The sequence below is a fragment of the Petaurus breviceps genome, unplaced genomic scaffold, assembly GCF_028583685.1.
Source record: "Petaurus breviceps papuanus isolate PSGF00001 unplaced genomic scaffold, PetGlider_PUasm1.0 177, whole genome shotgun sequence".
NCBI classification, from domain to species: domain Eukaryota; kingdom Metazoa; phylum Chordata; class Mammalia; order Diprotodontia; family Petauridae; genus Petaurus; species Petaurus breviceps.
The window spans coordinates 5,801,610-5,815,831 of record NW_027185776.1 but is presented as its reverse complement, the minus strand read 5'-3'; the positions used below and the strand labels follow the sequence as shown (position 1 = coordinate 5,815,831).

The window sequence follows — 14,222 nt, the reverse complement described above, 5'->3', positions numbered from 1 at the left end:
TTTATGAGTTCCTCATCTCTTCCCATGTATTTTTCTCTTCTCCCCTTCTCTTTCTCCCCAACATTCCCTCCCCCTCATCTCACGTGTGTGCCTGAACAGAGATTTGCTGCCCTTCACCTTGAGACTGCCTCAGGCAATTTTGGAAGCCAACAACTTTAAAGAGCTTGAAACCATCTCTAACCTGGGGATAGGTAAGTCCTCTACAAGGGAGGAATCAGCTAAAACTTTAACAGAGCAGCCTTTGGGTCTGATCCAGGACTATGTTAGCCAACAGAGTAAGCTGGATTTTTCCTGTCCCTTATCCTGGAGCCTTAGGGAAAAGAATTTCAAGTTTTTAAGTAAATTGTCTGTGTGGATCTCAAGTTTGATATTTGTAGGAAATCACATGTCCATGTGGGTAGTCAGTGGCCCTGGGTCTTGGTAATAGAGTGGCAAAGCATGTAGTTCATCCACATGGCTAGAGTGGCTTAAATCTTGAACCCTCTTTCTTTAGCTTTCCCCCCTCCTTCCTTTCAGCACAAGCTAGCAGCTTAACACCATGGTTTTAAGAACATTAAATGACCCTTTGGTGATAGAAGAAAGTGGGGAGTGAGAGCAGTGATATAAAGATAAATAAAACACTGTCCTTTTCTTCAGTGTTCTTCCAGGGGTGGGAAACCTGCAGCCTTGAGGATACATGTGACCTCTAGATCCTCAAGTGTGGCCCTTTGAAATTTGTTCTGTGAAGTTTGGATTCTGTCAAAGGGCCACGTGTGAGGACCTAGAGGAACACATATATCCTCAAGGCCACAGGTTCCCCATTCCTGGGCCTTACAATCTAGTAAGGTTTTCTAGCTATCCTAATTACTATGGCAAATCCCACCTACCCCCACCTACCGTAGTCTAATAATAATGCCAAGCTAGTCTATTCTATGGGGCAGCTATGTGGTGCATTGGATAGAGCACTGGGTCTGGAGTCAGGAAGATCTGAGTTCAATGTGACCTCAGACACTACCTGTGTGGCCCTGGACAAGTAATTTAACCCCTATTTGCCTCAGTTCCTCATCTGTAAAAATGGGGACACAGCTCCTAAAGGAAAAGGCAAACCACTTCAGTCTCTTTGCCAAGAAAACTCTGCAGACATGTCCATGGGATCATGTAGAGTCAGACACAACTGAACAAGTCTACCCTATACCCCAAACATATCACCTCCGTTTTTACTCATATTGTTCCATATACCTGAATGTGCCTTATATACTCCCTACCCACCTACTCTCACTAATGCATCTTTACTTTTTAAATTCTATCCAATCCCTTGAAGTCAATTCAGATGCTCCCTGTTCCAAAGTTTTAGTTCAGCCATTTTTGACTCTTCATGACCCCATATGGAGTTTTCTTGGTAAAGATACTGGAGTGGCTTACCATTTCCTCCTGCAGGTCATTTTACAGATGAGGAAACTGAATTATGAAACTGAGCGTTATGTGACTTGCCCAGGGTCACATAGCTAAGTGTCTGAGGGCAAATTTGGACTCAGGGCTTCCTGACTCCAGGCCCTGTACTTTATCTACTGCACCAACTAGCTACCCCTGCTCCAAAGAATGATGCATGAACCACAACTAGGGTGTCAAGGAAGCACATTCCCTGGAAAGTAACTAGGCCTTAAAAGAGGGTGCATACTTTAAAGCAATCTTACCTCTCCTCCCTTTCCCCTTTATACACTTGGGAGAGTTTTATCAGTCACAGGATCATAAGTTTAGAGCTGTAAAGAATCCTAGGAGTCATTGAATACAAGCCTCTCATTTTAGAAGGGAGGAAAGTGATCCCTACAGAAATTAAGTAAGCTCCCCAGGGTCAGAGCCTAAATATGCCAGAAAAAGGACTTGAATTCAGCTCTTAAATTAAAGATTCCTAGTTTTACAGCTGAAAGGGGCCTTTGAGACGATTGAATCTAAGCTCTTCATTTTACAGATGAGGAAACTGAACCCCAGAAGGGTTCCTTTCTCAGAGCCACACAGCTAATATATATCTACAGAGGGCTTTGAACCCAGTTCTTCCAACTCCAATACTTTATACCCACTCTATTATGTTTCCTCTCACTTCCTTCCGAGGGAGTGTGTTACAATGGCAATGGGTTCAGATTCTGGCTCAGGCTAGCCATGTTTGGACCTGACATTTAAATTCTTCTCATCCCTAAAATGAGGGTGATTATCCTTGTACTATCTACCTCACAGGGTTGTTATGAGGAAAACATTTTGTGAACCTCGAAGTCCTGTAGAAATGAAGGTTGTTATTATTTCATATTTTAAAAAGTAAAGAACTTCCACTAAACTTAGATTGAGGCATCTTACTGAAGCCTGAGTCAGTCACAAACGGTTAGATTCAGGGATATTTACCTTGTCTAGAGCCTGAGGAGAAGTTACTAGCCTCAGGGAGAAAAAAAAATGTCAAGACTATACTTGAATTTGAAAAATGCTGATCACCCCTGAGAAAACCACATTCCTTTGTGGAACCAGACATCTCTTTTCTCCTGGGACAGCTCAGCAGGAATGACAAGCTCCCAGCTACATCTCATGACTTGGATGTCATCTCTGGGGGTATGTGTCCAGAAAGTTGACAGTACTTAAAACTCTGCCATTTCAACATTCACTTCCTTAAAATCCAGGTTCAAGTGAAACCCAATGCTCATACGTGTTGAGAAATTGGATTGTCTTGCTTATACACAGAACTGTCAAGTGTCTGAGGGCCTACTCTAGAAACATGGTCTTCTGAGGCCAGAGCTCTGAGAAGAAGCTTTGCCTAGATTTTTTTTTCCATCATATTAGTGTGCATCAGATATATTTTCCTGTGCTTCCTTATTTCTGTCAAAGGCCTTCCCTTTATTTAAGGGCCAACTCAGATGTTATCTCCTTTATGAAGCTTTTCTTGGCCTACCTACCCCACCCTCAGCTAATAGTGATCATTCCCTCCTTAAATGTCTCATAGTAAAACCTTAGACCACCCTTTTTCTCATTTGCTCTTATACCATAGCTATTTTTTTTTGGCAGGGTTAAGTAACTTGCTCAAGGTTACATGGCCAGTTATTATTTCTGGGTGTGGTGCTGAGTATCTGAGCCCGTATTTGATCCAGGTCATCCCGACACTGGAGCCAGTGCTCTTACTTGCTGAGCCACCTGGCCGCCCCAAATGAATTTTATCTTGACATTCTTTTTTTTTTTTTAATTAAAGCAATTGGGGTTAAGTAACTTGCTCAAGGCCAGTTACACGGCCAGTTATTTCTGGGTGTGGTGCTAAGTATCGGAGCCCGGATTTGATCCCAGGTCTCCCGACTCTGGGGCCGGTGCTCTTACTCACTGAGCCACCTGGCCACCCCTATACCATAGCTATTTGATCATTTGGACTCATGCAACCCCCAATTAGATTGTAAGCTCCTTGAGAAGTGGGTCTGTCCTACATTTTTTTCCCATGACCCAGTATAGAGTATTGCAGATACTTAATAGATGTTTTTATTGAATTAAATTGATGAGATCTTCTAGTTTTGCCTTTGGCTACTCTGCCCTATATCAGAACTAGCATGGTTCATATACCTTGGACATTGCATTAGATGGACTTTGACTTCATTGTACCTAATATTGTGATTAAAAAATATAGATATACTTGGTCCCCTGCCTATGTCCCACTCCCACTTTTAGTCTCCTTTTAGTCTGACTTCCTTTCCCCTCCTAACTCTACCTTCCTCTTCCCTCAGTTCTTCAGTATAACAGAAAGATTCATATCACCACAGAGCCCTATCCAAGGCTATACCTGTTTTCAGAGAAAACAAGTTCCAAATCCACCTAAATATATACCTTTTCTAACCCATATCTCTCTATCCTGTTCACAAAAAAGAGAGAATGAAACTCAAATCCTTTGTTGACAGCTGTACAGGGAAGAAATAAAATGTTCTCTCCCACTAGTTCCTGGGAGAGCTGATTGTTCCCATGTAAGCATTTTAACCCTAGAAATTGGCAAACTAAATCGGGGTATGATTTATTGTTTCGTTGATTGACTAGGCTTGAAGTGATGGAGAAAATGTTAATTCTGAAGATTAAACTTAAAAGTATATCTTGCATATATTTTTTGGTTCTTAAACATTTACAGACCCACTGCAACATGATGTATCTGATATGGTCTTAAATTTGCATAAAATATTCTGCATTTTATTATAGTGATGGAGGGGTGGGGAATTAGCCTGTATTTTTTTTTTAATCTCATTCAATTGAGTGACTGTTAAGGAATGAAATGCTATAGAGAATCAACTTTAAAAGTTGATCTGAGCCCCTTTAATATCTTGATCTAGAATATCCTCATTATGATAATGATAGATCATTATCATCATTATCATAATGATTTTGTAGAATTAAAAAACAAGGCATTTGGTTTTATAGTTGTTGATGTCTTCTTTGTTGACTTTTTAAGATAAATAGTACCAACATGTGACATTTTACATTCTCTATGGAAAATTTATATTTACTATTTGCATACATTTACATCTTCTCTTTGTGATATCTTCCCAATCAGTCTCTGAGTGCTTTTGAATCAGTTTGATTCAATAGACAAATGGTAAGCACTTACTACATCTTAGGTACTATGCTAGGTTCTGACAGTACAAAGACAAATGCAAAATGGTTCCTATATCCTACCATCCTATTAGATAGAGACAATATGTGCACAAATAAGCATAGTGCCAGGAAATTTAAAATTTGATCATAGGATTTAGAGTTGGAAGGGACCACAGAGATATATTCAACTCTCATTTTATGAATAAGGAAACAGATGTCCAAAGAGGTTTAAGTAAATTGCTCATGGTCAGTCACATTTGTAATAAGTTAACAGAGGCTACATTTGAACACAGATCCTCTGACTCCAAATCCCATATATTTTCCATAACATTTCCCTACCTTTTGTGTCTGTCACTAACTTCTTCTTTATATGTTTGGTCAAGTTCAGTTACTTTTTTCTCTTTAACTTCAGTTTTTTAAATGCCATTTTCCCTCTCTCTTAGTATATTGGATACTACTAACATGTTAAAAGCAACATGTAGTGATTCCATTGTCAGCATCGATAAGTCTAGATTTCTTTAGAAATTCTGGCAGATCTGTTCCATTTTACATCTATCTGTTGTCTTCCTACCAACCTGAGGCAATGATGTTCATAATAGACAATAATTTTACTCTGTAAAAATTTACAATCAAATTTGATCTCTAAACTGTCCTTGGTTGTCATGTTACTCTGATTGGCAAAAATATCAATTGTTTATTGGCTAAGCTAACTTCCCGGCTTTTTTTTTTTTTTTTGGCTACTTCATTGTAATAAATATTTATCATTCAAATATCTAAGGACTTGTGGTAATCAAAATCAGTGTCTTTATTTTTATCCATTTCCTACTTTTCACATTATTTTAATAGGTTAAACTAGAGCTGTTGTAAGTGTTTAAAACACTTACAATGATTGTTTTCATCTTTACATTTTCTTCTAATTTGATATTGATTTTTACTTTTTCTCTAATCAACCAATCATTTTATTCTCATGTAAATAAATGTTATAAGATGGTCAATTTCATTTTTTGTGATGTTGAGTCCTCAACATACCAATCACTTTTTGATGATCTTCTTGAAGAAAAGTTTCATTACATATAGGCATTTTGTTTGTTGGTTAGTCATTTCAGTAATTACTGACTCTTCATGACTCCTTGGGAGTTTTCTTTACAAAGACACTGGAGTGGTTTGCCATTTCCTTCTCCAGCTCATTTTACAGATGAGGAAAGTGAGGCAAACAGGGTTAAGTGACTTGCCCAAAGTCACACAACAAATAAGTATCTGAGGCCAGATTTGAACTAAGGAAGATAAGTCTCCCTAATTCAAGGCTCAGCACTCTACCCACTGCACCAAGGCTTCTGAATAATTTGCATGCCTTTTTGATGTCATTCATTTCTTAACTATGAACCATATTTACCAACATTATTTTTACTATCTTCCTTCTTTGTCCACCTACACAGTGAAGTCACCAATTACCACAGTATATGTTGATTTGGTTTAGAAAAGCTTTTCATTTCTCCACAGAATTCCTTTATTTCTCCATCCTCTACAACACATGATGACAAGTGAGTTGCAATTTTCTTCCTGGTAGTCTGTTCATTATCCTTCTTGAACACTCTTAAGTGAGTGGATCAAGTGCCCCTTGAAATTATGCTTCTTTTTGCCCTTGGGCCTAATTAAGAAACAGAGAATGGCCCATGTAATCCCATTCCCTGAGCCCACAGTGCTGCCTTCAGATCTCCACGAAGGGGCAATTCCTGAAGCCCTAGTAGAACCTCTAAAATGATCATTTACACACCTGGAATGAGACATCAGCAGAGGTAATTAATGGGGCCCTTCAAGAGGAGGTGGCATGCCAAGGGCTAAGATTATTGTGTACCCTCTGAGCACCATGCCCAAGGATTTGCTAATGCCTAGTATAGCATGAAATGTTTTTCTACTTCTCCTCTGCCCACTTGCCACCCAGCAAAACCACTAAGGAAAACCACTAACTTCCCCTTTTTTTTCTGAAATGTCACACACCCAAACTACCCCCGCAGTTCACTAACATGTTCTTTGCATGGTACTAAGTGTCCCAGCTGCCATAGGAAAGGAGCCAACTAGTGACTGACCAATCTCTTCAGGAGCAAAGTTCCCTGTGACATTCAGTCAGTATCCATCAGGAACCAGCCCTTGAGGGCTATATGGCTCCCCATTATACTGGTCTGTTCGTATTGCTATCTGACACACAAACTCCAGCCCCTCTTCCCACTAAGCTTTCTTCCTGCCTCCAAATGTATGGTTTTTGCACAAAACTTTCTGAATTGAGGCAGCTAGGTGACTCAGTGAACAGAGTACTGGCCCTGGAGTTAGGAAGACCCAAGTTCAAATCCGGCCTCAGGCACTTGACATACTTACTAGCTGTGTGACCTTGGACAAGTCACTTAACCTCAATTGCTCTACCTTCCCTCCCTCCCCCCCCAAAAAAAATTAATTCTGAATGACCGTGGAAAATGTGCTACTTAAAAAAAATTTATTTCTAAGTAACATAGACATAAGAAAAACTCATTATCTGATGGCACTTTAATGTTTACGAAGCACATTATTCTTACAACAGTCCTGTGAGGTAGATAATACAATTGTTATTATCCTTACTTTACAGATAAGAGATCTGAGAGGTGAAAACAATTTAAGTGTCTTGCCATAAGTCTTGCCATATACCAGCAAGTGGTAAAATCAGGCTTCTTAAGGACTTGATACTTTTTCCACTCTGGCATGATGTATTATCATCATTATTTTATAAAATGAGGAAGCTAAGTAGTGAAGTCAAGAGACTTTGCCCAGGGTCTTTTTGTTGTTCAGTCATGTCTGAATCTTTGTGACCACTTGGGGTTTTCTTGGCAAAGATACTGGAGTGTTTTGCCATTTTCTTCTCTAGCTCATTTTACAGATGAGGAAACTGAGGCAAACAAGGTTAAGTGACTTTCCCAGAGTCACACAACTAATAAGTGTCTAAGGCCAGATTTGAACTCAAGCCTTCCTGCCTAACACTATTTACTGTACCACCGAGCTGCCTCCTGCCCAGAGTCATAGATCTAGTAAGTACAGACCGAGGTGTAGTCATAGCAATGGCTCTTAGCCAATTTTGAAGGAGTAATTTGCCCTTGGGCATCATTTCCTTGTGCCCCTTCCACCTTCCAGTCTGGCTTCCAGTATCTTCGACACTGCACTTCACACCTGGCCAGGACTATTGTCTTTCTCATCAAACTTTTCCTGCCCTTGTGTCTCATCCTCTCACTGCCCTGCTTTGGGTCTAAGTTGATGAACTAATCCAAATTTAGGTTTAGTGGGTAAGAATCTCATAGAAAACAATTGCATTTTAGTTGACCTTCATGATTTAAAAAAGAAATTAATTTTGTGGGAATGTCAAGTAAGGTTTAGAAGGAGGGAGGGGGGAATTTTTTGGCCAGGGACACAGAATCTATTATAATCTCTAAGCTATATAAACAGGATGTTAAATTTGGGAAGGAGTCTTGGGATCACAGAACACCAGATCTCAGGGTTTGAAGGAATTGTCGAGATCATTTAGTCCAACCATGTCACTTTACCCCCCTTGGTAAAGGGAAATAGAGAATTTATTCAACCTGTGTACATACTGCCCTTAACATTGACGAAAAATTTTGAGAATGGGAAGTTACAGTAAGCATAAATTATTTCCTCTTCAGTAGTTCCCACACCTACTAAATAAAAGAAACCTATTATGTGGAAGTATTTGAGAATTTGTAATCTTCTTATGAGTCATTATAATTTTATTGGAAGCTGCTGGTCTACCTGATTTTCTGTGCTCTTCCCATACATATTGAAGTTTTCATAGAATTTGGACGTTACAAAACACCCCAGAAGCCATCTAGTTTTCCAAAAACGCTGATTTCCTCTGCAATGTCCTCCTTCCCCTTCCTAACTCATTTGATCCTCACAAGTACCTGAGAAGGTAGGTGCTTTATTATCATCCCCATTTTACAATTGAGGAAACTGAGGCAAGTAGAGGTTAAATGATTTGCCCAAGATCATACAGCCAGTGTGTGAGATTGAATTTGAACTCGGGTCTTCCCAAGTCAATTCTATCCATTATGCCACCTATCTGCCTCTCAAAAAATTAAGCTTTTTTTTTTAAACAATTAACAGTTATAAAGCAGTTTAAGTTTTACAAAGCACTTTACATATATCATCTCATTGGATCTTTACAAGAACTCTGTGTGAAAGGTGCCATTATTTTCCCTCTTTTACAGATGAGGAAACTGAGACTCTGAGACTTGAGACTTGTCCAAAGCCACAGTTAGTAAGTTTCGGAGGCAGGATTTGAGCTCATCTTCTAGACTCCAACTCCAACATTCCACCATGCCATTCTAGCTGGCATTATTTATAAAACCTTGGGCAGGTGACTTAATTTCTCTGGACCTCAATTTTTTCATGGCAAACAAGTGGGTTAGAGTGATGATCACTGAGATGCCTTCTAATTTTAAATTCTAAAGTCATACCGTATGGTTTCCACCTGAATACTTCCAGTGACAATGTACTCACTGCCTATGGAGGCAGCTAAAATTTCAGTTATAAATAGCTTCCTCATATTATACCAGTATCTGCCTCTCCATAACTTTTATCCTTTGCAGAAGGTAAATTTCTGACTGGGGCAACAAAGAACAAATTTGTTCCCTCTTCTATATTCAATTCTATTTCACAAATATATATATTAAATACCTACTATATGCAAGGACCTTTTCTAGGTTCAGGATTTCAAAAGTAGATTGATATGGGGGAAGCTAGGTGGCACAGCGAGTAGAGCACCGGCCCGTGGAGTCAGGAAGACCTGAGTTCAAATCCGGCCTCAGACACTTAACACAAAAACTAGCTATGTGACCTTGGGCAAGTCATTTAACCCCAATTGCCCTCCAAAAAAAAACCAAAAGTAGATTGATTGAGACCCTTCTCAAGTAGCTCACAGTCTAAGGGGGAAGAAAAACTCATATGTAAATAACTAGAATTCAAAGGCATTCTATGGAAGGCAAAGAGCTCTTAGAAACCTGAGGGAGGAAGGAAGTAACACCTTCATTTGGAAAGATCAGAGAAGGCTTCATGGACAAAGTAACACCTGAGCAGGGACTTGGGAAAACAGAAATAAGGGGTAGATGGGATCCATTCAAACATTAGTAAAGGCAAATAGGAAATGATGGAATAAAAATAGGCGTTGGGTTAATGGTCCATTTTGGCTACAATGCACGAAAGAGAATATTAAGGAAGAAAATAAATATTGTAGAAGGTCTTGAATGCCAAGATCAAGAACTTAAATTGTATTCAATAATAAAAATAGATAGCATTTATATAGTGTTTTACAAAAAAAAAAATCTTATTTTAGCTTCACAAAACCTCTGGGAGAGGACATTTATTATCTTTTTACAGATGAGTAAACTGAGGCAAATAGACGTTAAGTGACTTGCCGAGGGTCAAACAACTAAGTGTCAGAAGCAGGACTTGAACTCAGCTCTTCCTAAGTCTAAGGCTAGTCCTCCATCTACTGGGCCACCTAGCTGCTGAGGCATTCAGGGGATTCCTTGGGCAGCAAATTTTAAAATGTATTGGAGAAATAAGAGAGTCAAGAGGTAGGAAGGAGAACAATCTTTAGATAGCCAGACTTGCCCAAATATCTAATGCATATATAAAATACAGGCAAATGCCAGCCTCCTCTCTTGTCTCTCCAATGTTTTTTTTTTAAAGCAATCGGGGTTAAGTAACTTGCTCAAGGTTACATGGCCAGGTGTTTCTGGGTGGGTGCTAAGTGATTCGATCTCCAGGTCATCCCAACACTGGAGCCGGTGCTCTTACTCGCTGTGCTACCTGGCCACCCTCTCCAATGTTTTTTCGGTTTGCTGCCCAAAGAATCTAAGAAGTGCTGCTTTGATCATGCCGCTCTTCTATTTTAAAATATCCAGTGACTCCCCATTTAGTATAGCAGATTAGACATTTGGGCAAACCTAGTTATCTAAAGTAGCTGTTCGATAAATGTTGATGGTAATAAAATGGGGATGGGGATCATAATATTTGCAAGAACCTACTGATTAGGTTTTCATAAAGAGAAAATAATTGTGGAAGTAATCTTATAAGGTTAATAATGCAATTTAGATGCACAGGGTTATTATTGATGTAAGAAGATAGAGGCAGCTAAGTGGTGCAGCAGATAGAGTGCTAGATCTGGAGTCAAGAAGCCCTGAGTTCAAATCCAACCTCAGACACTTAACACTTAGTAGCTGTGTGACCTTGGGCAAATCACTTAACCCCAATTGCCCTACCTTCCCCCCTCCAAAAAGCAAAAAAAAAAGTACCCTGCTTATTTCTCTTCTTCACCAGGCTAATACCCCATGATATGGTTTCAACAACCAACCTTCAACATCACTGCCATCTTCTTGCAGAGATATTCCAGGTTGTCAATGTCATTTCTAAAATACAGCATCCAATAGCAGCTCAATGGTTCATATGTAATGTATCCAGGATAAAGAACAGCAGGATTATTACCTCCTTTGTTTTGTACATGAATACCTATGCTTGCTTTGGTTTTTTGGGGTTGCTATTTTACAATCTTAATTCATTGAGCTTCTGGTCCATTTAAACCCCCAGATCGTTTTTCTAGTCAACTGCTAATCATACTTTCTCCAGCTTGTCAATGTAAAGTTGATTTTTTTAAATTCAGTTCCAGGAATTGGATGCTGAAACTAGCTGTGCTGATTCCTCCTCCCCCGCAAGGTCTCATTGTTAAATCTTTGGTGTAAGCATTTACACCCCAAAAATCAGCAAATGAGAAAGACCAGGGCTTGATTATTATTTTATTCATTGTCTACACTTAGGAAAGTGATTGAGACAATATTAGTATTGCAGATTAAATGTAAAAAGTGTGTCGGGGACATTTATGTGACATTCATTCATTGTTAAACATTTACCGGCACACTCCTGCATGTATCCTTATTTAATTTTGTCTTCTATTTGACTTATTGTTTCTTTTGGTTTGTTTTTTTTGGAGGGGGGAAGGCAAGGTAATTGGGGTAAAGTGACTTGTCCAAGGTTACACAGCTAGTAAGTGTCAAGTGTGTAAGGCTGGATTTGAACTCAAGTCCTCCTGACTTCAGAGCCAGGGCTCTATTCACTGTGCCACCAGCTGCCCCTATTTGGCCTATTGTTCTAGCAGATTGAGATCTTTTTGTATGTATGGTTATCCCGCCTATATCACTTGGGTTAGGCACATGGCACTCCCACATTCTAGAAAATCTGGAAAATTTTTTTGACCCTCCCATTATACCAGAGAAGAACTCTGAATTATTATGGTATTAAAATATAAAATATGTTGTTGATATTATACAATTTTATATGTGTGTGTATTTATATTTTATGCATTTCTGAGTTTCTAAACTTTTTCTATAATCTGTTGGCCTTCATGTGTCATCTGTGACTTCCACAAGACTCCTGCAAAATTCCCACTTAATTTCTTATGTTGAACTGCGATATTTTGAAACCATGATGAGGAAAGTCATGATGTGGAAGGGATAACTGTACTGAGATCTTTTTGGCTCTGTTGCCAGGTGCTGCCCACAACAATCTTATCAAAGTTCATTTTTTTCTGCTAACAAAGAAATAAGATTTGTCTTCCTTTTCAAAAAAGAAAAATTACCTGGAAAACTTATTTTCCTTAGACTAAAATCAGCACCACTAGATTCATTTGTAAGTAAGGAGTGAGGGGAACTTAATAAGCATTTGTTAATCAATAAACATTAAGCACTAATAATTATTAACAATGCTTGGCACATAAAAATACTATATAAATATTACTGATGATGGTGATGGTGGTAGTGGTAATGATGGTGGTGGTAATGATGATGATGATGATGATGATGATGGTGGTGGTGGTGGTGTTGGTGGTATTGTGCCAGGCACTGTGCTAAGTACTGGTATTAAAAATAAGAAGAAAGATAGTTTCTGCCTTTAAGAAGTTCACAGTCTGATGAAAGAAGACAGAAGGAAAACTGAAAAGCTGGAGGTGAGGGGAGGGTCACCAGCAGAGGATACGTGGAGCAAAGGCATGGTTTGCACAGAATTGAGACCAAGCAGAACATCTGGTCTAAAATTCTGAGCCCTCTGCACAAGGAGCCTTTGGGAGTGTTTTACTTTGCCCTCCAGCACTCCCATCAGAAGGGAGAGACAACTGAGGTTAATGAAGAGGTTCTGAGTATCAAAGCTGAAGTAACACCCATGGTGATGGTATGTCTGGTGATGAGCTCATCCTGAGAGAAGCATGATGTCAAAGAGTCAAAACAGAGAAGAGCCATTGGTGGAAAGGAAAAAGGAAGTAATAGATTGTTCGTTGTAGCCATCCTGTTTCCAAGAAAGTTGAAACAGAAAAACAACTACCATGAAAAACTGAAATCAAAAGTAAAACATTTCTTTCCCTTAAATATGAGAGGGGATGAAAAGTGTAGGTGGCATGGTAAAAGACTATTATGAGTGTTCATTCAATAAATAGCATTGACTCTTTGCCAGTAAGGGATTTGAGGGCTCTTGTTCCCTTTGACCTCACTGATAAGTCATTGCTCCGGGGATAAGGTGGGAAGGCGCACAGTGTTCTTAAGCCCTTTGAGTTCTTCCAGAAGATTCACTGAATTTCAGCTAAGCCCATCTGGTTTATTCTCCAGTAATAGGAACCTGGCTCTTCAGGGTCTCCTTACATAGACAGAGTATCGTGGTTCCATAGGGCTCAGTCCTTGTCTATGTTTTATTCAACATATTTACTCTTGACTTGACTGAAGACATAGATCAATCAATAAAAGTTTACAAAGTGCCTACTATGTGCCAGGCACACCGTGTCTCCAAGTTTGTGGGTAACTTGAAACAGATACATAGGTGATACAGAGAATGACTAAATGATGACCTTCTCCCCACCCACCCCCAATTTTTTTTTTGCTTTTTGGAGGGCAGTTGGGGTTAAGTGACTTGCCCAAGGTCACACAGCTAGTTTTTGTGTTAAGTGTCTGAGGTCAGATTTGAACTCAGGTCCTCCTGATGCCAGGGCTGGTGCTCTATTTACTCCACCCCCAAATTTTGACAGGTAGAAATGTAGAAACTATTAAGACGTAATCCATTAGGAATAAATGTAAACAGATATTACAGTACAGGATGTAGGAAATATGGTTTCCCAGTGAAGAAGACCTGGAGCTTTTAGTGGATTGCAAGCTCAATACTTGAACAGCTAGGTACTTCAATGGATAAAGTGCTGGCCCTGGAGTCAGGAAGAACTGAGTTGAAATGCAGCCTAAGATACTTACTAGCTGTGTGACCCTGGGCCAGTCACTTAACCCTATTTGCCTCAGTTTCCTCATCTGTAAAATGAGCTGGAGAAGGAAATGGCAAACCACTCCAGTATCTCCTCCAAGAAAACCCCACATTGGGTTATGAAGAGTCTGACACAACTGAAACAACTAAATAAGCTCAATACTGTGTCACAAGATCATAGTGCAGTTTTTAGCTTTAATAGATTAAAACTACACTAAGAAGTTTGAGATATCCTTCATTGCTCAATAAATAAGTAGGTGGTAAAAGTGTAGTGGTATCAAACTCAAAAAGAAACAGATCCCTGTGGCTGCTGCATATTG

The 14,222-nt window shown here is 39.3% G+C and overlaps 1 protein-coding gene across 2 annotated transcripts in view; it reads left to right on the top strand.

Annotated features, from left to right (window-relative positions):
- Positions 1 to 14,222, top strand: part of RIN3 (Ras and Rab interactor 3) — a 168,241-nt gene that overhangs the window by 112,852 nt on the left and 41,167 nt on the right. For both annotated transcript variants that reach the window (XM_069086047.1, XM_069086046.1), the window contains one exon: positions 100 to 191. In XM_069086047.1, the coding sequence (XP_068942148.1) occupies positions 100 to 191 (92 nt within the window). The remainder of the gene's footprint in view (positions 1 to 99; positions 192 to 14,222) is intronic.